At 35.3% G+C, this 27,934-nt stretch overlaps 2 protein-coding genes across 3 annotated transcripts; one reads left to right on the top strand and one right to left on the bottom strand.

Annotated features, from left to right (window-relative positions):
- Positions 1–367: 367 nt before the first annotated feature.
- Positions 368–3,085, top strand: LOC111381181. The gene is made up of 2 exons (XM_023004924.1): positions 368–760; positions 2,100–3,085. Exons 1-2 carry the CDS (start codon positions 423–425, stop codon positions 2,752–2,754), a joined length of 993 nt encoding a protein of 330 aa, XP_022860692.1. The 5' UTR covers positions 368–422; the 3' UTR covers positions 2,755–3,085.
- A 4,445-nt stretch (positions 3,086–7,530) lies between these two features.
- LOC111381189 (DExH-box ATP-dependent RNA helicase DExH3) lies at positions 7,531–27,669 on the bottom strand. Of its 2 annotated transcripts, XR_002700290.1 has the most exons (20): positions 27,333–27,669; positions 26,340–26,494; positions 26,167–26,254; positions 25,822–26,058; positions 24,478–24,573; positions 23,067–23,255; positions 22,754–22,913; positions 22,542–22,672; positions 21,943–22,113; positions 20,902–21,174; positions 20,319–20,513; positions 15,754–15,957; positions 15,162–15,231; positions 14,900–15,048; positions 11,518–11,826; positions 11,373–11,432; positions 10,445–10,597; positions 10,250–10,360; positions 7,998–8,541; positions 7,531–7,887 (listed from the first exon to the last, which is right to left on the bottom strand). XR_002700290.1 is itself a non-coding variant. In XM_023004937.1 (19 exons), the coding sequence occupies exons 1-19, from the start codon at positions 27,609–27,611 to the stop codon at positions 8,071–8,073; spliced, it is 3,501 nt and encodes a 1,166-aa protein (XP_022860705.1). In that variant the 5' UTR covers positions 27,612–27,669; the 3' UTR covers positions 7,531–8,070. The 2 variants fall into 2 exon arrangements, 1 of the variants encoding a protein (XP_022860705.1); XM_023004937.1 differs by having other exon boundaries at positions 7,531–8,541.
- Between the last annotated feature and the right edge of the window lie 265 nt (positions 27,670–27,934).

Genomic DNA, 27,934 nt, shown 5'->3' with positions numbered 1-27,934 from the left:
TTAAGATATAGATTATAGTTGTAAGAATAATATAGGATTTGATTCTGTGAGAATTTATAGAGAAATAAGAAAAGTAGAAGATATTATAACTAAACATACTAATATACAAGAAGAAATCTCAGAAGGATTATTTCAAGGATATATAACCAAGAAATGACAACCTATAATTTTTGAAGAACTATTAAAATATAAAGAATACTTAAAGGTGTTCAAAAGATTGAAAAATATAGATATAGGACCTGATTGACAATTCCTTAAAGATATAAGATAGATCTTGTAAATAATTTCATTAAGGGCAATATAGTACTTTTAATAAGAAGGGCTATTGTGAAAAATAGGAAGAATCTACTAGTTATTTCCAAAGTTGTCCCCATTTCCAACTTCAGAAAATAAAAGAGAAATCCCCAAAAATCAAATCTGAAATGGCAATGCTTCCATCGAAGGGAGTGGTGATTTCAGTCCCAGTCCTCGTACTATCTGTTGCCGCCGCCACGATTTTTCTCTTTTTCCTCCTATCCGCCCTATCGTCATCCCCTCCGCCGTGCACTTGCCCTATTCCCACCACAGACTCCACCAGCACCGGTAGCTCCGCCGCCGACAGTGGTAATGTAAGATTTGGAGATCGGATCTCGGCTTCAGCAGAGGATGTAGAATGGGTGAAGAGTCAGATCGAAGCCAATGGATTGCATATGCAACAGAATGTGCTGCGTAAAGGCATTAATCCTCGCACTCGACGACAGCAGCTCCAAGATCTCATTCAGTAAGACAATTCCCTGACCCTCACGCATAAACACAAACACAAGCACATACTATGACGATGACAATTAACATAGTTCTAGACTATCAGTATTTTGGAATTAACTAAAGAGAAGAACAATGGAAGACGAGTTGCAGAATTGGCGTGCTCGGTCCATAGGAAGAAGAATAAATAAAGAAAATTGAACAGAAGAAGCCAATTTAGGAAAAATTTGGAAGAAAATTTTCTAGTACTGTTTATCATTCTGGCTCCATTTCATCTTGTTTGTGAGAGGTTTTAGCTATTTGATGGACCTCCGGAAATTACCTTAATTAAATGTCAATAAAATCAGTTGCATTAAAATAAGATCTTGCATTTGAGATGCCAAATTAATGAATGAATTTCTGGTCTTTATCTCTGCTCATTTTGTGTATAAAAGATACTCTTCAGCACTTGGGTGGTCCATCTGGCAAACCCTACAATGTGATTGTGTTAATGTAAAATCATCAGGCGTTATGGAAATAAGCATCCTGTTTTGATGATATGCCATGAACAACGTCCTATTTATTAGAAGTTTTTAATGCACACAAGAAGGAAGATAACAAGGGCACAAGTTTATACAATTGGATATTTGGATCACGTTCATGGCATCTCAGCAAACTTATGATATTCCAGGAGTATCAATCAGTCTGTAGTCATCTTCACTTCAGGGGAAAAAAATATGGTGTAGGTTGGTGTTTTGGTGGAAGTTCTACTGGTGACCATATGCTTAGGTATTAATTAAAATAAATGAATTAGAAATGGAAATCTATTGTCAATAGTTTACTGTACTGGTGTAATTTTGGAGTTCACAAAGTTATTCCTGTTATCATACCATAGATAACTGAAACATTGAAGAGAGAGTGTTTTGGTCGGTGAGGTGCTCATTTATTTCTTGACTAGTTTTATGTGCTCTCATGTGTTTAAGTATGATTGTACATCTGAGTAAATTACCTGAAATTCTTTAAAATGAATGAAACAAATTTTAATTGACATCATCTGATCCTATTTCACTCCTAAACAATATTGATATCTATGTTTTTAAGTGGTTGGTATAATTCTATCAAATGGGGTCCAAGGACTGTATGATCTGCCATGTGGTTTCAATTTCTACTGTATTCCTTTGAGACACAACCCTTTTTACAGAAAATTACCGCAACTTTAATTGGTTTCCAATTAGCACAAATGCGGAATCGCGGAAAAGGAAATGTCTAAAGGAAACTATTATTCATTTTTTTAAATATAATCTTTCTCCTATTTTTCCCAATGTTATTGTTAGTGCTCCTGTACGAGAGGAGATATGAACAAGTTTCTGTATTTTCAGGTTTAAAGGCATATCACACTATGAAGGAGAAGAAGCAAACAACCACACTGCTCTGCCTTGTCCAGGCGAACTTCTTGTAGAAGAACACCATAGCAATTATGGGGAGCCCTGGGCAGGAGGACGAGATGTGTTTGAGTTTCTTGCTGAGTCTGTACATTTAACGCCAAACTCAAAAGTTCTTGAGATTGGATGTGGCACACTGCGTGTTGGCTTGCATTTCATTCAGTACTTGAACCCTGAGCGTTTCCATTGTTTAGAGAGAGATGAGCTGTCTCTGATGGCTGCACTTAGGTATGAGCTGCCTTCCCAAGGCTTGTTGTACAAGCGCCCTCTGATAGTAAAAGGTGAAGATATGAATTTCAGTAAATTTGGAGATGGACCCACGTACAGTTTGATATATGCAAGTGCTGTGTTTCTTCATATGCCCGACAATCTTGTTTGGATTGGACTAGAGAAGTTAGCGGGCAGACTGAAACCTTTTGAAGGTCGGATTTTTGTTTCTCATAATATAAAGTTTTGTTCGAGGTTGGGAGGAGAAGAATGCACAAAAAGGCTAAATCATTTAGGGCTCGAGTATCTTGGAAAGCACAGACATGACAGTTTGCTTTTCAACCATTATGAGATCTGGTTCGAGTTCAGGCGATTTAAGGCTTAAAACATGGAACAGAGAATCATTTGTGGACTTTTTGCTGGAATTTGTAGCGTGCAACCAACTTCCTTGGACACTCGACTGGGAGCTACCTCATTCTGTAATTAGCTTGAGTAGTATGCCATCCAAATGTGAAAGCCAGTGGGACTTGCCCCGTGTTTTTGAGAGGGTGGAGCCCTGCTCAATGTGAACAAACGAGACGAGTACCAAACACGACGTGCTTCTGTATTTGCAGTTACCCTAAATTCACCTTCCATGTAGATGTTATTAACGAGAGTGATAACTCTCATAACTTAAAAGACCGATCACATGTTTGTATGTAAAGCTGTTTTTTTTTTTTATAATTTTTTAATACAAATGTGTAAAATCATTTCTTACAAGTGGCTTAATTGTTTTAAAAGAAATATTTACAAAATTGTGCAGGAAATCAAATGGTTTGATACAAAAATGAAAAATTACTTATAATTTGCAAAGTTTGAGTAAATGAGCTATATTTCAAATTGTAAACTGATTCATTTTCGCCTCCTTGGGTGCCCAAAGCCTTAGCCCCTAATTGAACCCAGATGGATAAAGAGACGAATACCATAAACCTTGCAGGGAATCGTTGAGTAATGTATGTATCTATGGGGTATATATCTTTATATGTCGTAATTTTGGTGTTTATATATATGTGTATGTGGTATTCAAATTGATATATTTGTGTGCTCATGTGAGGTTTTTTCTTCCTTTCTTTTGTGGGTTGTGTCCATGGTCTGGTTTTTAATTATTAGTAGGCTTCGCAGAGGAGTTGAGCAAAGCAAGGAAGATGGGGACTTTGAAGCAATATATAGTGGGGATTCGATTGGTTCCTGTGATTCTTTCATTTTTGTTATTTACCATGTATGCATGTGTATTATATGTCAAAGTATATGTTTATGTAAGTTTTTTCGATAGCTCTTGCAGTAAATTTAAATGAAACTGTCCCCATATAATTGAAGATGTTCTCTAGGAAATGTTTATTTAATCCCCCGATGTTTGCTCAATTCAGTTGCTCTAAAATGAACTCCATATTGCTTAGTCCATTCTGAACTGCATTGCTGACATCAGCCATAATTTTGGGCATGGATTTCCTGGTATGCAATTGGGGTATCAGAATTTCCACAATACCAATTCATATTATATAACAGTCTTATCCTCTCTCCATCTCCAAGACAATACTTCCATGCCACTGATTGTGGTGCCTTGGATACTGGTGTTTAGCAGCCGATTTGCAGGATGTTTATACAATGACATAAAATATGAAAAGTCATTACTCAATGTATACAATACAGGAAATACATAAAAGATAATCTATACACTTCAGAATTGAAGTTGTCGCCTATAAGACAAGTGATAGTACCACATGCTGCAGTAAGTGAGCCAAGTAAAACTGCCTTAGGCATGGTGATATCTGATTGCATTACATGTGGATGTTGCCTAAGGCAATGTGGTTGATACATACCGCATGTGTTTGTGGCTGAACTCAAGTTGCTGTGTCCTATTTGTGGCTAGACGGTTGCAGGAAGAAGGTCAAGTCAATTTCCAAGGGGCTGTGCCAAAAGACTGGGAGTTTTTAAGTGTTAACATGGCAACCCAAAGTGTTGTAGATATTAATGAGGACTAATTTCATCTCGTGGGAACTTAGTGTTTGGCTGAGTTCATGTTGAAGGTTGGGACCTGATGGGATTAAGTTTCAAATATGGTAATGAATGGGTTCATGGTGGGCTGGTCTTAGAAAGGTTTTGGGATTTAGTGGTGATTAGGGAATAAGAAGAGGGAAAGATTGGTGAAGGTTGTCCTTTATCACCATAACTTTAAGGAAAATACAGGGCATTTTCCTAATTTTCCTATAGGGGTCTTTCGACCCCTCACTATAGGGGCGGCCCCACATGAAGGAAAAAAAATTTACGTCAGGGCCCGCGCATGTGTGTTGTCTGGTAGGGTCTGTACCTGCAGCACCGTCCTAACTTTAATTTCGTGGAAAGTGACTTAGGTCTCTCCTTAGTCATGGTGATGTATTGCTGCATTGTGGATGCATGCTCCGTGGTGGTGTGTTGGTACCTATAAAGCATGATAGTCACGTGACAAAACGATACATAATTTTTCCAATATTGGACAGAGACCGTCGTTGATTAAAATAATATAAACTTTAAATGTATAGATTATTTCTTTATTTTTATATTCTTAAGTGATAGCTTCACTCAAAGCCTATAATCTATCGACAAGATTTTACTTTTGACTAACAACCTATTTGGGAGGGATTTTTTATTCCAAAAAAATGATTTTTTTATCGTTATTTCACTATTTCATCCGTAATTTTTGATTTCTTCTCTCAAAGGTGAACCCCACTTTTTTTCTAACGGTCAAAAAAATCAATTCTCAAAATCTCTCCCAAACGGGGTATAAGCCCACAAGGGATATCCCGTCACATCCTCTTTTGGCCCATTACATAGTTTTTCCTCTTCTTGCGTCTCTTCCCATCCGATTGTCTCTTATAGTTTATATGTTTTTTTCCCACTCTCCTTTTACTTCCCCTTATTTAAGTTCTTCTCTCTTTCAACCCCAACTCTTCTTTTGCTGCTACAAGCACAGGAAAAGGTTACTTTCAAAAGGTTGATGAAGTAGCTTTAACTTATTAGTTATTACTCCTGTGTTATAGCTGGTTTTTAATGTGACAACTTGAGCAGACTATCTTTGACTGTAATTTCTTGGCTTCCTGTTTACATTTATTCTTTTTTGTTGTTAAATCCACGTGCACTAAGTGATGGGAGTGGATTGAAATTCATAATATGAATGCTATTGAGAAAATGTTGTAATTTTTTTATTCTCGATTATATATTTTGGTAGGTCACTTCTTTTCTTTTGATTTTTCATTGTAGAATATTCAAACTAGTGAAAAGCAAGAGGCATCAAAACAATGTAATTGCACAATTGTAGTCGTTGAAAATACTTTAACAAAGTTTACCTGGGCAAAAGAAGCTCAGAGAAAAATTGAAAAGTTAGAAGGACGAAGGCAAAGAAATGCCAAAGAGCTTGGCTGAGGCATTTATTATATTGCCCACATCTCTCATATTTCACATGCTGTTAATAGTGATTTTCTAGAAGTGATGAACTATGTGCTTATTGTGTTGTGTGAATATTTTGCTGGTTAGCTGATGTGTTTTTATCTGCATATTCTACTTTTTCCTTACTATAATGCATGGTTAGGAGGATAAAGAAAATAAAATGATCGTGTTATATGGCTTGTGCATTGTAGTTTGATGTTATTGCATTCTGGATTTCCGATGAATTATTGACTTGGGAAGGGATCATTGGCTGCAGGTTCAGAAGTTGATGGGATCAACCCCCATGGATGTTGCATAATCAAGAGTGGAAAAATGAGTAGAAATGCACTCTGTCCCTCTGGTTCCAAGAAGTTAAACAAAAGGTACTTTTCTTCCTTAACTGATTGCGTGGATTCTAGCCTAAATGATTGAATTTGCCACTGTGTATATTGAGATTTGATTCGATAAATGTGTGATTACCATTTTCTAAGACCAATTTTTGGAATTCAGAATATAAAATTTTATATATGAATAGGTTAATGATCAGTACCTGAGTTGATCCTCCTAACTTAGCTTGCAAGTGAATCTAATTTTTTTATCACAGCATATGAGCAGTGAAACTTCTGAGATTATCTTAAGATGCCATACGCATTAGACTTCTTACATGCTTTATTGCTGTACAGGTTCTAGCTTCTTCAACTGGACCAGTCCTTTCTGCCATAAACTCTTTACTTTGTAACAGATTTTGCCTATGTTGCTGTATAAGAGTGAAAACCTACAATATTGACAGAGAAAAATATTTCTCAGAAATTATGCATGTATTGTCCTATTTTGTCTGTAACTCTAAGCAGTATAATATTTATTCTCACTTTGAAGGTGCTGTGGGAAGGACATAAGCACTTGAAGGAGAAACATAGAGAGAGTAGTCAACTTACACAAAGCTTGAAGTACCAGGGAGTTGAAGGGAGGCACTGTGAGGCTAGGCTATTATGTTGTGCCGTTGCGGCAGGTTCAGTTAAACTGGCATTGCCTGTGACACATTGGTTTTTAGCGCATAGCTTGAAGATCGTTAATTGCCTCTATTTTTGGGATGTGTACAATAAAAATGAAGTTCGAATAAAGTTGCAGGTTTTGCGCTATATAGTGATGCTTTAAGTTGATTATGTTACTGGATGTTCTTAAATATATTTTGTATGATCCGTCATAGTGTTACAAAGTGAATTATTCCTCGCAGTCACGAACATGGCAATCATTTTAACCGCATTTTTTTCAACCCAAAGCAGTTTTGACATCCTGCTGCAGTTCCCCAGAAGTACCGGCATGTTGTCTGAGCGAGGAATTATCATCTTCTTCGTGATTGTTGTCAGATGTGTGTATTAACTAGGCTAATGCTTCTATAGTGGCATCTCACTCAGCAAGGGCTTTCTTTTTCTTTGGTTTCCCACAAACTGCATTCCCTTGAACTTCAAATTCATTTGTTTTAGCAAGCTCTTAGGGTTTGTTCCATCTTTTGTAAATCGACTGTTGACTCTCTAGGCTGCTTGGCATTGATCCTCCACTCTTTTATGCAAGTTCCATTGCAGAGTCTGGGAGCTCAGAGCATGGTCTGAGAGTACAGGGCTGAGATTTTGGGGGCCCCTAGGCCCAACTTTATCTCGAGCCTTAGATAAATCTATATTGATTTGCAAGTTGATCCTTGTTCCTTAAAAATGCACAAGCGAAAAATATAAATACTCTCATCTTCTGTGTTAAACTATAATTTGATCTGAGGGTGGCAAAAACACCACCCCTTGCCACCTACACTATCCATGATAAAAAAAAAAATTATGAAAAAAAAAAAAAAAGTCAAATAACAAGAATATTATACAGAATTGCCATTGAAATTGACATCTCACTAGTACATATGCCGAAATGTCACAGACGGCTTCCCATTATTGCATATGGGGAGAATACCAAGGAAATGGACTCTCAGACAGCCAATTATCAAATACTTACTGTACTTCTCTTCAAGAATTGCCAACATAGATAGATCGCTTTGAGTAGCTGGCAAGGCCATGAAATACCCTGGTCCATCCATCTGCATCCAATCGAGCAAGTGGTTAAGGTGATCGATTAGTCATCGTCTTATCGTCACATCTTACAGTTTCTAGCGCGCATCTACTGATGGCCCGAGAGTCAAGCACATACCTTGCAACTCGATAAATGTTATTTGCAGCCATACAACTATCAATGCATCTACATAAAATTCCCCCTTTTGGCTTCAACCTGGACGCCGTTTAGACCTCCTGCGCTTTCCTAGAAGTTTCAGCATGTTGTCTGTGACATCAGGCGGGGAATTATCTTCTTCTTCACGATTATTGTCAGATGTGTGAGTTAACCAGGCTAATGCTTCTATAGCTGCATCTCTCTCTGCAAGGGCTTTATTTCTCCTGGGCTTTCCCACAAACTGCATTCCCTTGAACTCCACCAGCGCCCTAAATTCATTTGTCTTAAGATGCTTTGTTTTATACTTGGGAGGCGAGTGACCTGCCCTCATCAACAGCGTCTGTAGCAAGCTCTTAGGATTCGTTCCATCTTTTGTAAATCGACTACTGTCATTCGGCTCTCGAGGCTTTTTGCTTTCACGACCAAAAACAAACCTCCCTTCGCATTGATCACCCGACACCAGCTCCTGAACAGAGAGCATAAGGTATTTACCTTCCTTGTGGATGTCCATGCTAGGATCTTGAAGCTGCACCTCTCAAGAATCAGTGAGTAGGAAAAGAAGCCAGAGTAGTGCTACGTATTTTCTCAGGAATGCAGTTAATCCATTGAAAAATTAGAGCTGAAAGAGTATATCTTCTAATATACTACACCAAAAAATAATCAACTCATAGGAATGCAAATTGGAATTACTGATGTTATTACCTAGCCAATAGACTTGTAAACTGTGATTGCATGTTGGTGAATTAATAAAGGCCTCCCGAGCAAGTGAGTTGGGATTTAATTTAAATTCAAATAAGATCAGACTTGGATTTTTATAATTTTCTTCATCTTATTAAATAGTTCAAGATCCATTTTACTCCCACTTCGGCGTTTGATCACAAAAGCTGATATCTCAAAATCAACAAGCTATTGTCCTACATATTTGAAATAATATTAAAAATAATACTCTGGTCGGCTATCCATCTCTCTGCCTCACCCCATGTCACCTTCTACAAGTTAGCAGAGAGTATTTTGAATATTATGTGAACCTGAAAATTTGCAATTCCTCGTCATTCAACTCTCTTGTACCCCGCAATATCATGTCATAAAAACCGGAAATGAACAAAAGATTAATGTATGATATATTGTCTTGCTAATGATGATGGCACCAGACATCTTGGCTCTATACTCAATAAATGTACAGACGACAACATATCATGTATGTTTTTCTCATATTTAATAAAGTGAAGTCCTATCTGTTTGCTTTGATGCTAAGGGGATTGTTTGACAAAGCTTTTGATAAAAGTTAATAAAATGTGTGGTCGAAAAGTTGATAAAAGTTGCAAGTCCCTTGAAATGTTTGGTTAAAATTAATTGTTGACTTCGAACTCAACTTTAGCAACTTTTTAAGCCTTCCCAAATAAGCACTAAGTATAAATTATAAACATAATTATTTTTTCATTTATATAATAAGGTAGGATAAATCATAACTTTGAATGACGCCCTTGGAATATAAAAGTTAAGTAGAACTAGAAAGAAATTAAAATAATGACCTAGTAGTCATATTAAGAGTCATTATGATCATGGGTTCACATTAAAAGATTGTGCTGTTCTCCCCTATTTGTTGCTCATTTTCCACTCGTATTTTAGACAAAATAGAGCTGTTACCTGTCCACTCCACTGACAATGCTGTCCTTATGTTACTGCACAAACAGATTTTTACACTCCAATTCCTTTACTACCCTCAACAGTGAGCAAAAATTATGGGAGGTGGAAAAGTCGAAAAGGGTGGGCTGTTGAATGAAATGGGGGTATTTCAGGAAAGTAAAAAATTGCATTAGTCAATTTCAAATGGATGTCACCCTATGTTGGTAGAAAGAATGCATTTTTTTGGGTGAAAATGGGAATTGGGGAAAAAAATCAATAATAGATAATCCAACACTCAAGCCAGTTTTTATGCACACAATTTGAGGGACTGACAAATACTACCCACTCATCTACCACTCACCTCTATCTATTTATAATATAAATTGTATATAAACACTTCCCAAACATGCACTAATTTAAAAGGCTAAGATTCTATGGAACAGTTCATAAGACCAGATGTGCTTACAGACAAATTGTCCATAAAAGAATTTAGAAAAAATGAGAATGGCATTTGCAAAAGAGAAAATAAGTGAATAACATCACCAAGTCACCATACAAGTGAAGTAAAGAAACAAAATAAAGAGTGCATCCGGAAGAATCAAAAATACCTTCTTTTGTAAAAGTGTGTCAAGCTCCTCCTTAAGCTTTACATAGCACTCTGCCAAACTAGGATCCATAAAGAAATCTACATAACCTTCCAACATCGTCAAATGTCCATCCTGAAAGAAAGTAAAACCAAAGATCAAAAATACTAATCATAAATCATTGCATAATACTGAAGATTTACAGATAAAGAAATTTACCATAGCACCATGGTTGAGGTTACCACCAAAAAGGATCAAAATAGAATCAGATACTCCAGTTGAATCACGTATGAATACAGTATTGACTTTTACTTTTTCACCGAACACTAGCCATGGGTACGGAATTGTTTGGTAACGTGCATTCACCGAATTCTGAATGAAATCAATCATAAAACAATTCAGTTATATGATAGACAAACCGTAACTTCAGTGGAATTCTTCTATGAAGGTAAAAAATTTGACCAAACAAAAGGATTAGTTTCTTTCCACATAGCAATACAAAATGTTCAATATAAATAATTACAAACTTTTCTTAATTAATCCGTATAACCCTTCCCCCCCTCCCCTTGTCTGCTTGACTTTCACATAAAAGACTTGAATTCATAACTTGGACTAAGGAAAAGCATCCACTGATGTCCATGCATCATAACATTTTTACCATGAAATTTTAAAAGTGCTAGAACATGCATCTTTGATTACTTATAATCACTTGTTCTTGGCATCATGCAGATGGAATTTTCACCAAAAACTTTCATTGGATGACTGGATGAGTCATTTTCCTATTTCCAGTTCAATAGTGAACTCGACTCAACCCAACAATGCGTCACCAAACCAGCTTTGAGACAGAGTTACAGGGGAAAAGTTGAACAGGGTGATGGGGTCCAATTTTCTCCTAAAAGATAAAAGCCAAATGTGATCCCGGGAAACATGAAGAGTCGTTGTCATCAATCCACAAATTGACACAGACCAACAAATAGAGGAAAAACTTGACATTGTGATGATGTTTGTCCTATAGAACGATTAAGACAAAATGCAATACACGACAACAAAATATTTCCCCATTTAAAGACAAAATGTGCTGGTCAGCAACTATGCATATCATATTTCTATTCCTATGTTGGCTAATAGGGTAAATTTTAGAGCCTACAGCATAGAGCAAGACTGGCCCATCATCCATTGTCTTGAAGGACATTGATGTCTCCCGGTGCTGCACACAAAGAAGAAATAATCCATCAACACCACCAGAATCAGTTGTTATGACTGTGACAAGAACTGCAAAGGAAGTACCGTACCACGACGGATGCAATGCCAGGAAATAGGCCAGAACATATAATAGCACGAACCAATGATTGATTATGACTCAATCTATTGTGTATCACTCCATCTGCATCTAGTAATCCAGCATCTTTCAGAATGTAGGAGAACTGTTTACGAAGAGAATGGATGGCTTGAAGAGTCTGGACAGAGAGGAAGTTTCTCCAACAATACTCATACGCTGATCCTTCTCTCTCTGCATCCCTCCATCCTTCATATGCTCGGACAAGAGCCATATGGTCACTATAGTCCTTTGCCGAGAATCTGGACTTTGCTGTCCCTGCTAACTGCATCAAAGAAATTCATATTACAGCTGATAAATCCGTCCACAGAGGAAATTATTGTGGACTGTAAGTTAGAGATGACCTAGGTATGCGTATACAAATAAATTGTTTCTGCATGAAAGGGAAATCCTACACATGTAAGATGCAAATGATAATAGAAGTCGTAAGCATATTATGGGGGAAGCTTATTTCAGAAGATAAAAATTCCTAGCAGAGGGCAGGCATTTTATGCAGTTCTGGTTACGAATGAATACCTCGAGAAAATGGACTGTCGGGATCATTCAGAAGGCATGTAGTAATGTTGGGAATTTCTAATATAAATTGTAGTGTTGAATCACCTCAACCAAAAACCTAAGCTGCTAGATAGGGGAGGACACATTTATTTAATTAAACTTAGTCTTCAAAAGTATGCATGTGGCTACTAACAGTAACTGTATGAAGTGTGTAGAATTCTGCACGACAATGTTCTCATTTTCAAATCAAACAGCTCTCCAAAGGTCTATACACTACTTGTGAGAGATATTTTAATAAGAGAACTGTCTCTCCCCCTGTTTATTTTGATAATTTAAACAGTTAAAAAACAGTGAAACGATGGTTCAATTAAAGGATTCCAAACTAGGAAGAAAAGGATGAAAATATAACTGTTTTTTTAAGTCCTTGGACTCTTCTTTTCTGCAAGCTGAACATGGATATTTCACATGTTTGTATTGTCTTTAAAGTGCTGTCTTTGGGCAATGCATAAAGCAAATTTTTGTTGAGATGATTGTCCCTTTGGGCCCATGTTCCTTAGATCACACCATTTACCCTTGTTAGAAAAAAGTCTTATAGAGTCCCCATGAGGATAATTCTCTTCTTGAGACTTTCATTCTTTTCCACAACCTTAATGATAGAGAAACTGTAAATCATAATGTGTTATTAGATCGTCTTTCCAATTTTTTCCTTTTCACTTTCATAAGATTCCAGAGTTGAACAGATAATTCAGGTGTCTTCACATTTGAACCTTTTTTCTATCCCTTGTATAGCTCTAGTCAGTAGTCATTCTTTAACATGTTCTTTGAGCTTCCTTTATTTGGAAAGCAAAAGTTCCCTATAGCTTCATTTGATCTATGGTGCTCAAAAAATTGAATAATAATAATTCGATGCTAGAGTAAGACCTAGAATGTTTCTCTCCTTACATATGCTTCACGTAATTGCATAAGAATTGAGTCTGGCAATCCTGGGATCTGATTTCAGTTCAGACACTAGGATTTGTGAGGTTGGGAGCCTGCAATGGGGACAGGGACTGCATTTTCCTGGAGATCAATGATACAGGTACAAAGATCAGATCTCTCCTATTTATTTAATCTTGACCAGGCTTGTCTCTTTGACGTCATTTTGGACTAGATCAGCTGGTGCTTTCCATGGGATTGCTTTAAAAGACTTAATGCCAATGAACTTCTCTTATTTTCAGAAATTCGTTTACTCTTATGTTTTGTTTTCTACGTAGAATACTGTGGGTCCTTTAATGCAATAAATTCTTTCTCTGCTACCATAAAATTCTAACCCCACCCAACCCAGTCCCTCAAGATAAAATATAATAACAAAGTTCACAGTATGATGGTAATATATACAATCTAGTACCTTAACATTCACATCTTAAAGTTGAGCTGCACATTCACAGCATGAAGCTGGTTAGTAGTCATCATCATTTTATTATCCATAGCAACTGTATTCACTTAATCATGAATGTTTATATGGATATGGAAAGCGCTATAATACCTATACAGGAAGCAAAATTCAATAACAAAAAATGTTTTGTGATTAAAAACATGAAAATGGTGACAAGTAACCAGCGTAGAAAGTGAGGAAGTATAGCCATATCAGAGGAGATAAATGCACATAAGGTTCAAAGCGTGCAAATAGAAAATGCAAAGAAAATATCTTCCATGTGTAAATACAAACCCCTTATAATGTGTTCGCCATAGAATAACATATGATCATGCAAAACATGGAACAAAAATTAGAGTGACAGAATAGAAGAATAAGCAAAAGAAAATACCAGTGCACAATTAATTTTTGAGAAGAAGGCAGCATAAGAGGGGATGGAAACCAAATATTTAGGTTTCTCAGTCAACTCTAATATTAGGCTGAAGTTTTGACAAATTAAAGAGATGAACTGATGTCAGAGGATATTTTCACTCTAAATTCTGCTTAGGTATCTGAAATCTCTCTTACTGCAGAAAACATTTTTCATCTTGAAGATTCGTTCTAAATCCTGCCTGGGGATTTGCAATCTTTCTTACTACCTATTACATTTTTCACCTTCCTAGGAAGAGTTCTAGCTTTCTTTTTCATAAGTACCTTGATTTGAAAACTGTTGAAAGATTAATATTCCATTTTTCCCACAAAATACTATAAGGGTCCGTTTGATTGTAAAGATGGAACTGAATTGAAAACAAATTTCTGGGAATTGAATTGTCTATAAATTATTTTCCTGAAAATTGTAAATTACTGTGTTTGATTAGTATAATTTTCCACGTGAAAAATGTTAAAATAAAAAGTATTTTTTGGTGTTCGTTTGACTTTGTTTTACATGAAAATTGTCGATTAAAGGGATAGAATTTACTAGTATTGTGGATGAAATTTGCTTCAATTGCCAAAAAAAGAAATTAAAAAAATCATCTATCTTTTGGTGTTCGTTTGACTTTATTTTACATAAAAATTGTCAATTAAAGGGAAATATTTTTTTACAATAATTCTTAGAATTTGTTAAATTTACCAACCAAAAAAAAAGGAAAAAAAAAATATATATATATATATATATATATAGATGTCATTAGTTAGGATGAAAATGGTACAAAATTATATTCATAAATATATGCTATTTTCAGGAATGAATTATTCCATCCGTGAAAACTGTGCAATACCAATATCAAAATCTATTATTTATCTTTCCTAATATTTTGTCTCTTTTGCTAAATAGCATTGGAACCAGAAGATAATACAATTATCTAACAATTAAAAACGATAGGGACATCAAGTAACAAAGAATGATGCACTTTGCCATGATTAAAAATGCTGTGCAGGTAAAACTCACATCCTTTTTATCTTGAGGCAAAAGAAAAGGATCCCTGATGCTAAGACCAGCAACAATCGTCAAAATAGGGTCAAAGCAAGAAAAAATAGCACCAAGAATTAGCATTTTCCCGAGTTTTGGATCCACTGGAAGCACAGACAAAAACTTCCCTGATTGAATAAGAATAAAAAAAATTAAAAAGTGAAGAATAGAAAGGAAACTGATATCTAGGGTACTAAGAGAAATACGTAGCAGAACATCCATATTGTCAATGCAGCCATACCAAGATGAGTAAGATTCTCATTTTCATCTAAAGCACCTATCATCTTCAAGAATTCAATAGCATTTTGGACCTGCAATGATTTTCATTTTATGTCAAGTCTTAAGAAAAAATAAACAAATAAACAATTTATTGCCAAGAGAGGAGGAGAAAAATGAAGAAAACAAAACCAGCAAATAAGCATATCAACTAAAATACAATAAAATATAGTACCATTACTCTAATTTGGGAGCCTCCTTGGCACTTATTCTAAGTAAACAAAAATCACAGAGAACATTTTCACAGTTGGATACAACTTTGTGTTCCTTCAACCTGTCATTCTATTTTCTGCCTCAGTAACCATAATATGTATGGTAGAAAACCATTTTCCTCCATTATTTATCACAATTCCAATTTTCCAAACCATGAGACAATGTTCTTCAAAGTAGTCACGGATAATTTTTCCCCAAGATGTATATTTTATGACAGCCAAATAAGCTTTATATTGTAACTAGGCGGACTATAATTTACAATATAGTATACCTAAACAAAGACGCCACCCCAAAAGGATATTACTGAAAAAGAATCCTAAAATAGTCAAAATGTAAATCCTTACAGCCAATGGTTCAGGTGGCTGAAGAGCAGCAGATAGAAATTTTCCAATACTTCCAACTTGCAAACTTTTTATTTGCAAGCACAGGGAGTTCAAAGGAGTTCTTAGAAGTTCAGGAAGTTGGTATTCGGCAAAAGCTTCATAAACGCATCGTGGATATAGATGGTAGCACTCACCAGGCTGCACACGACCAGCCCTACCCCTTCTCTGCAACCCAAACAATAACATGAAGCAAAATAACAGTCACCAAGTAAACTGGCATAAAGAAACATTAAGTATTAAAATAAAAATGAGGATACTGCAACAAATTGAATAGAATCAGTCACATGCCCTAGTTTTCTCTGAACTTAACTGACCATGCTAATCATGCATTTACACTTCATTTAACTAACTTTGTGCATTTCGAATTATGACATGTTGGGAAAAGTATCACTCCTGTATGGGATAGTCAATTCCTGAGCAGAAGTTAGTTTCTCTCATAAACTCACTCACACTCCTTTGTCCACTCAAATTTAATCCCTTAGTGTAAAACGGCTGCAATTAGATGATGCATTGTATGGAACCACCTTATCTAAAAGATTAAGTAAATCAAAAGGGGACTGAATTAATTTGTATAAGTTTTATCTTCGACGCAGCCCTCAAGTACAGGTCATTCATGTTTCCAGCAACGGTGTGAAACTTGGAAATTTTAAAAATTGGATACAGGTGAAATTTGAAGACGTGAGCTTTGTTTACTCTGATACCACTTAGAACTACCTCATCAAAGAGCTTACGGTTTAGAAGAGGGGATGACTTTATTATTTTATCATCAACAGATTGCATACAAATTATTTCATATGAAATATTCGCATTTTACATGAGTTCAACGGTATGCGCATTCAGTTTCCCTCTACCAAAAGGGTTGGTATGGTGATGGTATATTGCCGAGGAAGGTACGATGCTACAATGATGTTAAAAATGTTAAATTATACTGATTTTGTTATTGATGGGCATGAATCTTTTGGTTAATTACCACTACAGAGACCATTCGACCCTAATCCATAGTTCCACACTATTGGATTCAAGTTAATCCATGTCTGGATGGAACTTACAAATGTGATCTGGTCTAGAATGACTTTAAAACAACTGTAAGAGGTTTGTATGAATATATATTAATCTGGTTTTAGTTTTAGTCAGTGTTGAGATCAGACACAGTTGGAAATAATTAAGGAATTATTTAAGGGAGATCATGTGGTTTTGTGATGGATTATAATATGATTAAGGCGATGACAAGTATGAAATTAAGGTCATTTTTAATTGGAGAAATGAAGAATCTTGGCAAGAGCAATGTGGTGCCACATCATATTCACCCCAACTGTTATCTTATTAGCCAAATTTGTGATATTTTTCTTCATTTTTTTACCAAGGAACCAAGGCTTACTAAAAAGACCATTTGATTTTTTGGTTCGTAATCCCTCCATGTAATGATGTTCAATGGGATTCAATCTTGTTATGGAGATATGTAATGATGGCTTAAAGAGCATCTCCAAAATATTCTCCGAAAAAAATCTTTTTTTTTTTTTTTTAAGAGAGTCAATGCTTAAAAATGAGCTTCAAGAGACTATTTAGTTTAACTTTTTAGAATAGATAGTGAGTTTGGCTCTCTTCACTCCCTATTCTTAATGACAATAGTATCATTTAATAAATCACATATTTCAATAATTTATTTCTTCAACTATTCAAACCACATTTAAATTGATTAGTGACATTTAAAAAATTAAGTTAAATAAAATATGAAGAGAAATCAAAAACATGTTTCTTGAGAAAAGCAAAATAAAGAGTTTATTAGTGTATAAAATTTTTGACTCTCTAAATTTAAAGACGTTCTCTTTAATACATAATATGCTCTTTATAAATAAAGAGTCTCTTGAAAATGCTTTAAGGAGTAAGGAATGTGGAATAGCATTCAATAGAAGTTAAAATCCCAAAATCAGATAAAAAATACACTAGAAAACCTAGGTATGTATACTCTTATCACAAGTGACAATATTTTTGGCTTTGGTCGACCAAAGTACCAATATCTTGGTGCAAGCATTGATACTTGACCAATAGAGGGAGAAAGATTCAACACCCCCTAGCTGGCCTAAAATGATAGCTCTCCACACCTTTGCCTTGGGATGATATGTGGCTCTAGGGTTCTAATGTATGGACTGTAAAGCTTTTAACAAGAGTTTAACACTGATTAACACAATACTAAGAAGATATATCATGAATATGAGGAACTTAAGTGTATTAAGGCCAACCGATTACGTTTGTTGAGGATGGGTTATTAAATTCGTTTACCCCCATTTGCATTTCTCTTCCTCCTTTTCTATAAGTATTCATACTAAGTAAAGATGCATGTCAACTGCAATGCTATACATATTAAAAGTTATGGTTTGATAAAATTTCTTCTATGTTATGGTATTCAAAGCTAATCACATGTTAATAATTGAACATGATGTGTGGAGTATCAATTTGCAAGATACGAATCATATGATTTGTGAACAGATACATAAATTAATGGCATGACATGGAACGAGTATAAACATGTGCGTGCATGCATGGTGATCTTGGGAAAAAAAAATTTTGTGCGCGTTCCATGAAAAAAAAAAAAAAATAATTTTTTTTATTCAAAGCTAATCACATGTTAATAATTGAACATGATGTGTGGAGTATCAATTTGCAAGATACGAATCATATGATTTGTGAACAGATACATAAATTAATGGCATGACATGGAACGAGTATAAACATGTGCGTGCATGCATGGTGATCTTGGGAAAAAAAAATTTTGTGCGCGTTCCATGAAAAAAAAAAAAAAGCATTTGTTATTGCATGGAGGACGATGATGTTCTTAGGAGACTATGATTATTAGAGAGAGAGAGAGAGATGAGATTGCAAAGTGGTAGAATGTGTAAGCCTTATAGGAAGTAAAGGAAGAGACAGCCCTGGCAATCTGATGAAATGCATTCATGTTATCTATTATGTTGAGTGTTGAATGACTGTGATGAGAGGCTAAAGATCCAAAAGAAATTATTTCGAATCCAAGATCTTAAGCATGATGTTCGAGAGATTTATTGCACAGAGATGAAAAATCTTTTCTGATGTTTTGAAATGGTTGAGTGAGTAACTGAGTATGTTAGTATTCGTTGTTTATGCATGCATATCTTTACATACCGAGTCACTAGTTCACATAATCTAGCATTGTGAACCTAGGAAACTAAGAGCTCAATAAAAACTAGGGCTGGGCAAAACTCTCAAACTGAACCGAGCAATTTTTCTTAAATTAAATACTCAAACGGATATCTGAATCGAGAACCGACGAGTTTGATTCGGTTCTTGATTTTAGATCAAGAGCCGAATAAGAATCAAATTTCTCTAATTTTTTTAATTTACTTATTTTAAATAAGCCAATTTTTTTTTTTATAAATAAATTTGCTAACTAGTTAATTAGCTCAAACCCAAAAATATGATTTTCCTATTTCTAATTTTCAGTCCAAACCCAGCTTAATTAAATTAACCTAAGTTTTACCCTAATATGTTATTCTACCGTAATGCAGTTTCTAGAGTCTTGAAGAAATAGAATGAAAGCTCGATAACACATTTCTTAATTATTGTGAACTCCTCTTTCTGTAATTTTAACAACCAAATCTTTGAAAAACTAGCAAAGAGAGACGCAAAAGACACATAAGATTGGACTACATTATTTTGTAAGAGCTTAGATTGAACATGTTATTAGTTAAATTAATGTAGCTTTATAAATATTAAAAAAATAATTATAGTACGAAATCCAGGAACCAAATCAAACTGAATTGAACCCAAACAGTTTCATAATTAAGTTTGGACCTGACGGTTCTAATTACTAAATACCCAAAAATTTCGGATCCGATTCGATTCTCGTTAGAACCAAACCAGACAACGCCCAACCCTAATAGAAACTAGAGGAGTTGCCAAAGACTCAATGAATTTCGAAGCTCAATGTATATCGGCCTACCTAGTGAGTTCATGTTTTGAGTGTTCTTGGTTGTGTTTTGAGATACTATTTTAACACATATTTGTTGTGAACTTTTTGAAGGTGTATATTACTTTTGTCCGGTCAATTTTAATGAAATTTCGTGTGACGTTTTTGCTTGCTGACTTGTTTATGGTTACATGTTCTCATGTGTTATGGAATGACATTATATAAATGCCCACTCTTTTTCGATTAAGGAAATTTATTTCATGAATGATTAATGGTGTGTCATTATTAGAAAATTTGACAATTAGCCAATGAAAAAAACAATGCAATAACAAGGATAGTACAAAGCTTTCATAAGAATTACCTCCATATTCTAAATGATGCATATCCATGACAGTTAGAAATCTGCCTATATGTCATGACCACATGCACAACGAACTAAGCATTCAAACTGAGTTCCCTAATGGCAGGTGTTGCAATTGCTATATTCCTAATATGTAATCAAAAAAAGCAAGCGCTTTCATTCTGCCACAGCATACAAATGAAGAGAAAGCCAGTGAGAAAAATTTGTGCAGAAAATAGGACTTACTTGCCGAGCAGAAGCTTGTGATATCCATGAAGGCAGTAAACAGGGAGTATTATTCAGGGCATCGTAAGTAGTCTCCTTTGCTTTTCCACAGTCAAGCACAAAAACGATATCATTGATTGTAATACTTGCCTCTGCCATATTTGTGGCAAGTACAATTTTACGAACATTAGGAGCTGGTCTCTCGAATATGAGTTTCTGTACAGTGACATGGCAAGATATAGTGAGCAAGATAATACAAAGTTATAGTTATGAAGTGGTACTGACAACAGAAAACACATCTTGATACATTGCCAACATCCTAGTGAAAACACAGAATTGAGGACGTGCTACATCTCAGAAAAAATTGGATTCCTAAAAATGTACAGGCTACGCATTACTGAAAGAGTAAAGATTTAACAAGATGAAAGAAAGCAATCGAAAGCTCTACCACCTTGGAGACACCTATCCAATATAAAACAGAGATGTGGACAGTAACTAAAGTAACAATGATAATGAAGACAACTGAATAACTGTGTTATTTGCGCCTGGTGGTAATAAGAGGAAATGTAAAACTAAAAAATTCAAACAAGATAACTCTCTTCACCTGTTCAGATGTTGCCATCGAACCATGACATGTAAGCAGCAGGACCCTGTTAGGGTCCCCTAATAGAGGGTGAGCTTTTAGTTGATCCCTCAAACAACTAATATCCTCCCACCCTGTCATAAACACTAAGACACCACCTGGACGTTCCTTGCGACATATGTGACACAAAACAGCCTCAATGAGATTGAATCCAATAGAATCAGGTGTCCAGCAGGACAATGACTCGTTTACCCTGGAGTTAAAACTCTCAAAATTTGATTTATTCAGAGCATCCTGTCAGTATAAACAAATCAACTTAGTTATCTGTTCAGTATAAACAAATCGACTTAGTTATCTATTTGGTAGGCGCTACATGGACAAAGAGCATTCTTTAATCAGCATTTACCAGTAACGCGTACCAAATAAATAACTGTAAAAACACAAAGAGAGGATAAGGCCAACATAGAATTATGTCAGACATAAAACAAAAATCACAAATTCCATCAAGCGGCATCAATAATGAAGAATGTGCTTGGTTAGTGACAACAAAAGTATAAAATAAATTAACAACTTATTGCATTAAAAAAAAAAAAAAAAAATTGTGAACTGAGAAAATTTACCTTTGGACTTGTCAAATTGAAAATTTTCATTTTTTTCTTTTTAGATGGAACCATGATGAAATCATGGTGCATACATTTGAACGATGGTATCTTGGCATATGAAAAAGTGGGAATGCTTTACTTTAGAGCTATATCACTTTTCATAAATATACTTTCCACAGAAGAAAAAAGTAGTATGTGCATATGCGTACACAAATATTTTTGTGCTCCGTAAAGAAAACATATCTGACTAAAAATTAGAGAAAAAATGCACCAAAGGAAATAATATATAGCTTGGTTCACTCTCTCAACAATATGTCATTCAGTCAGCCAACTTAAAACATTAATGCATGACAACGTTTAGTCATTTTTGCAAGGCGAACAAGAAATACTTTTTGACAGGTGTTACCGGTAATCCAACACATGAAGAAAATCTGTGGTGAATTTAAATGTGGTTTCCTACCTCAACTAGAGTAGTGATCTGATTTTTCCTTTTTCGTGGTGCTAGCTGTCTTTGTGTTTTCCACATCTTCTCTTGGCCATAATCATCCACTTGGTTAAATGATGTCAATTTATATCCAGTTGCCTCCAATATATCTTCCAGAAAGTGGGATTTTACTGGATATGTGAAGCCCTACATTAACATAAAGAGACCAGTTTTACTAGTATACAACTTTTTTATGATAGATAGAAGTAAGGCATATACGAGTCCTAGCAACTTGAATAAAAAAATGCAAATACATTTAAACTAGACAATCAGTTATTGAATAATGCCATCAGGTATGTATAAACCCCCAGTCTCTTGCTCTAGAAGACTGATCGCTTAAACCCTTGAAAATCAGATTTAATTTCCAAACAGTAAAAAAATTAGACATGAAAAGCTTCTTCAGCTAAATCAGTTGAAATTGAAAATCATTTCTAGAGCTTTCTTGAGATTGCATAATCATAGAACTTTAAGCCATCAGAAAACTCAAGGCCCTAAAACCAAGAATTTCCTTTCATTGTTCAAGTGTTTGAAACCATAAACTCTAAATTAACTTGAGTGTTAAAGTTTTAGCTTACGGGAATGTGAATTGTTGGTGCTCCACCAAAATAATTAGAAAATAATTCAGCATTCAGAGTAGCACTCATCAAGATCAATCTCAAATCCCGTCTTCGTGGGAGAAGGTTCTTTAACACGATAAGCAAGAAGTCTGAAAAGAGGAAGATGAATGGCATGTCGAGAATGAAATATGAAACATTAAAATGAGAAAACTAAAAGCATGTATATGCACCTTCATTCATGCCTCGCTCATGAATTTCATCAATGAAAACATGAGTTATACCATCCAGGTTGCGATCACTCAAGAGCCTGCGGAGCAAAATACCACTTGTACAGAAGAGCAAATGTGTATTTTTGCCTTTCATTCCCTCTAATCGTACTTTATAGCCCACCTAGCAAAAAAATTCTCTCTTGAAGGACAGAAACTAGAAACTAGAATATTTTGTATTAGAGACTATCTTTTCAGCATACACTGAATTCACAGAGAGTGTTGAACAAATTTCAATAACAAGAAAATGAAAGGAAAAAGACAGAAAGTGGCCTACAGATTCACCAAGAGGCTCTCCCCTCTCTGCAGACACCCTTTCTGCAACAGACATGGCTGATATTCTTCGAGGCTGAGTACAAATTATGTTACAGAATGCTCCCCGGCCAGATTCTATTTCAGACTCCAAAATGTATTGGGGAAGTTGGGTGGTCTTACCACATCCAGTTTCTCCAGAAATTACAACAACCTGTTATTATGAAAATTTAATAATTTTAACACACATGGGCTCTAAAATATATTACTCCATACACAAGTCCTATGGAAGAAAACATCTGGATGCAGAATAAACCAATTGAATGGTTAGCAGGTAGAAATACTGTAAGGAATTGTCTTGAGGACAATAAAAACACATCTGAGACCTCATTTAGCTCCCAATTACTCCCATTACCACATTAGAAAGATTGTTTCAATAAAAGGCAAGAGTCTAAAGATCATCAACAATGGGAGCAGAATCTCCACAATGCCAATTCCCATGAATCCTGTGGTAGAAAATGTAAGAAACATGGTATTCAGGACATGGCAAAAATTGCTATTTCAATGAATCTGCCCCCATCGTCTCACAAGTCACAACAGAGAAGTGTAAAAGATTTACTTTGACTAAAAAGGTTTAATCTGTCTGTCTCCTATTGCTAAAACTTGAACAGAAGTTTCTAGTACCTGAAAACGTATTGTTTCATCACATCGATGAAAAATTATAACAAATTTTTCAAAAAATTACTTTCTCCGAAATACACCTCAATGGAACCTTTTAATATCGGTTATAATGATAGCCTATGGTGTCGAACCAAAACAGTCAATGGGGAGTTGGAACATAAATTGTGATCAAAGTCAAGGTGTTAGACATGGTATCAGAGGGCACTGCTCCATATGGGTCATGACATAGGAGTTCGGTCTTAGCCAATGGGCAAGTTTTGCTCTTTAGAGTGGCAAACAAATTCCGGAGAAATAGTGAAGAAAAGAAGGGGGGGGGGGGGGGGGGGGGGGGGGGGGTAGCGTTGCTTTCTTTAAATAAGAACTTGGGATATTCAACAAATATATGAAATGATAAACTATACAATGGTGAACACTTTGTTAAACTAAAACGAGCACGATGATCTAAGGAGAAATATACAGGTACCATAAAATGTGGAGAGTCACGTCATAAAAATAACTAAAAGAAGCTCAGTATAATTCCTACGTTGATTAGATTTATGAAAAAATGTGTGTCATAATTTAAACAATTATAATAACTTGATTAGTCTAAGAGGCATTATCCAGCTCGTTATAAACCTATAATATAATAATGTTAAACATAAATCAAATATATACAAATCTACAGACAATGGCATTAATTGGTATCCACATCTTACTTGTTTTTAAGATGCTATATGGGGAATTTTAGAAGGAATATTATGAATTCAGAGTTAAACCTGATTACATGCAATTGCTTGAAGGAGCCTTTCCTTCTCCCTGAAGGCCGGGAGGGAATTCCTGAAATTCAGCATCGTCTTGCCTTCAGGTGACTCCTGCAGAAAATGAGCAAATTAATTTCAGCACAAAAATTCCAAATTTACAAGCACTGGTAAGAAAGGTATATCAATAAGTAAGATATCAAAATAACACACTGAAATGTCTTGTGTAATACATACAATAATGACCAACACTTCTAAAACAATGCTAATCCATTACCCCTTGACCGTCGAAACCTATATAACCACACAAATAACATTGACAACTACATGCCTAAGAGTAAAATATGAGAATGCCACCAATTTAGTAAAATAAATCATATGGCAACCGTACAGCATACAGATGTTATTGAGATAAAAAAGGTTGCCAAGTTGCATTATTATATTTTTTTTGTGAAATCTAGAACTAAGTTCAAAGAAAACTTATCTGATGTTTGAGAATACGTTCACCATTCTTGTTACATATACAGACAAGGCACATTTTTTAGTCGGCAATGAATTTTCGTCAAGTGGAAATTCCACCACATGCACAAATATTCATTTACGATAGCATATATCATTAAAATAGAACCTCTGCAAGATTCGGCTTAGTGACTCCACTAAAATCTTCAAGAGATAGTTACAGAACTCTGACAAAATCAAGTGACCATATCTGATTCCGTGTAGAGAGCAATGAAAGGAGAATCAAATTCTCTTGATGGACATTCTTATTTATTTCCTGGTTGAACAAGATGGAGGACAAATGCAGATGCCAAAATCTAATACGGGTAGTCTTATGCTTAAAATTTATCAACAATTTGTACCCTCAGGTGCATGAAATGCTAGCATGAGACTTTTTTTTCCTCTTTTTTTTTTTTTTTTTTTTGGCAGAAGCTTAGGGTTTGTTTGAGCCCTATTTTTTGTAAAAATGGATTTTGTAATAGTGATTTTTTTGAGAATGTGTGGCTAAAAAAAAAAAAGAGCAAGAAAAAGTTTTGAATTTACGTGTAAAATCATTTTATTGAAAGAATATATGATTGAAAATGAGAGTGGAAAGGATGAGTTTTTGAAGAATGGAGCTCAAACAGGGGCTTAAATAAAAATAAGCTACGTTTGGCAAGCTTTATAAATCATTAATAAACGTTCAAGCTTCATTTTCAACCACACAATCCAATGACCCACAAGTACTATCCACTTACTCGCCACTCATTTCTATTCATTTATAAATTAAACCTTCTATAAATTCTTCCAAAATGGAGGCTAAGATAAATGCAACAAAGAGACAAAAAATGCACAAATCCAAACACTAAATCTTGCGCAAGATACCTGCCAAGTTCTCTGCATATTACGCAGGCGCAAGCTTCGCCTCTGGAGAACCTTCTCCATAACGGACCCATCTAGGAAGGGATCTCCATTTTCATCAGTATTTACATGTTCAACCTGATCCACAGCCTCCGTTTTGGCAGAAGAGTCATCCACTTTTTCAGAATTCAGCACCATTCTATCAAGATGTTCCTGTAGCAAACCCTCAACCCTCCTTTGCAAACTTAATGGGACAACAACCTGCAGGAAAGAGCTGAAGCATTTCATTTCTCCAATAAATTAATAGAATTTCTATACATAAACACTCAACGAAAGTCATACAAGGATCAAACAGAATAAAAATTTTACCTCTCTTTGAGGCCGCTTATCATCGAGATCTGGCCTGTAGTTGGGAAGGGGCAACTTGCTTGCAACTACCACTTTCCCATACATATCACTGATAGAAAAATTCATGATAAGTCAAGGAAATGCTCCAATATGGAAACAACGCGAAGGTATTAATGTTAAGTGCAGTTTCCTACCAGTAAAGGCCCATCCGTTTGGCAAGGTTGGATATTTGCTCAAAGTCTCTCCTGTCCCTTTTATCTCTGGACACAATTTCTTGATCGTTCTCACTACGTAAAAGCATACTGAGTTTCCATTTCCACTCGTCAATGTTGGCCACTGACGATGATGCCTACATTACACACATTTCACAGTCACAGATTCTTGTGCTTCTAGTTGATGTCCACATTTCAAAAGTTCCATAAAAACGTGCATTCATAAGAAAGTGCATTACTGTAAATATATTTCTGTCCATTGCTAAGATACCAGATTATTTAATAACAGGATAAGTAAACATGATAAACGAATTGAGCTCTATATCTTCCCATTTTGATGCTCACATGCAGCTACTTCTCAAGCTTTAAGCCTGTGGTAATTGTTTCAAGGCAACCCAACAAACGCTTCTTTCTTAAGAATTTCATCAACTGAAGTTCAAAGTCGTAACAACTGCAATTACTGGCAAATTATGAATTAAAGCCTCACCATCCTTTCTCTTTGTAGGGAAATTCAGGTATTGAAACTAGAAAATGAAAAATCTATTAATACATTAGCGTCCAAAGTTTAGCATTTTGTTTTATTCATAAAAATGTATTCTTTTCTTCGCTTAGCATTTTGTTTTATTCATAAAAAATGTATTTTTTTTCTTCGCTTTACTTAATCCAATAGCTCCAGAAAATTCCCTTTAACAAAACTTTCAATGACTCGGAGAAATATTCACTAAATACAGAGAAAGATAGAACCTTAGGTTCGTAAGGAGAAGGCTCTGTAGAGGGGTTCCATTTTAAAACCCTCGTCAGTCACCCCGCTCCACCCACTCTGATCAAATTATCATATTATAGGGATGACTGAGACTTACCTTCAGTCCTCAAACATTTATCAACAGAATGAATAATTCAATTAAATCCAGGTAATACAGATACGAAAACTTAGAGACAAAAACGAAAGACAGAGAGAGAGAAAAAAAAAATTACCGGGTGATTTTCGTAATCACACTCATACTCATCATCAGAGAACTGCTCGGCGGCGTAGCCACAAAACTCACGCCGAATTGTGACAAAACCAATTAGATTTCTAGAGAGATGAGAGCGAGATAACCAAAAAAAGTCACCGGCATTGCATTTATTGTTATATGCTGAAAATACTCTTCTTAACCTTGGGTTTGGTGACAATGGTGGTGAACGAGCAGAATAGAGTGAAGAAGAGGATTTTCTAGCGGCGCGTGCCAAGAAAAAACTTAGCCTCGAATGCATCCTGGGAAAGATGAAGCATGAGGCATGGCAGTTTCCCTCTACTTTGTATAGGACTCGATCTTCATGTTTATATATCATTCTGGGAATTAATTATTCCAATATTAGCTTAGGCTATCGTCTTTGATTCATCACTAAAAATTAAAACTTCGAGTTTTTATTACTGAATTTAGGTTCAAATCTTCGATTGCTCGCCAAAATTTAAAATATCGAGTTTTAGTCATTGAATTTTGAAAAAAAATATCGTACGTTACTCACTAGAATAACTGCTAAACTTTGAAAAATATCGAGTGTACAGTTAGTAATGTACAACATTTTCTAAAGTT

This window comes from Olea europaea, unplaced genomic scaffold (assembly GCF_002742605.1).
Source record: "Olea europaea var. sylvestris unplaced genomic scaffold, O_europaea_v1 scaffold2266, whole genome shotgun sequence".
Lineage (NCBI taxonomy): Eukaryota > Viridiplantae > Streptophyta > Magnoliopsida > Lamiales > Oleaceae > Olea > Olea europaea.
This window is presented reverse-complemented; position numbering and strand designations above follow the sequence as displayed.

What these genes read in the sequence shown, in the direction of transcription:
- LOC111381181 (XM_023004924.1), top strand. Translation starts at nt 423, where the DNA reads ATGGCAATGCTTCCATCGAAGGGAGTGGTGATTTCAGTCCCAGTCCTC. An exon ending in CAGCTCCAAGATCTCATTCA is followed by an intron (nt 761 to 2,099) that starts GTAAGACAATTC and finishes CTGTATTTTCAG; the next exon opens with GTTTAAAGGCATATCACACT.
- LOC111381189 (XM_023004937.1), bottom strand. Translation starts at nt 27,611, where the DNA reads ATGCATTCGAGGCTAAGTTTTTTCTTGGCACGCGCCGCTAGAAAATCC. An exon ending in CTGGCATTGCATCCGTCGTG is followed by an intron (nt 11,433 to 11,517) that starts GTACGGTACTTC and finishes CTTTGTGTGCAG; the next exon opens with CACCGGGAGACATCAATGTC. An exon ending in ACACACTTTTACAAAAGAAG is followed by an intron (nt 8,542 to 10,249) that starts GTATTTTTGATT and finishes TGAGAGGTGCAG; the next exon opens with CTTCAAGATCCTAGCATGGA.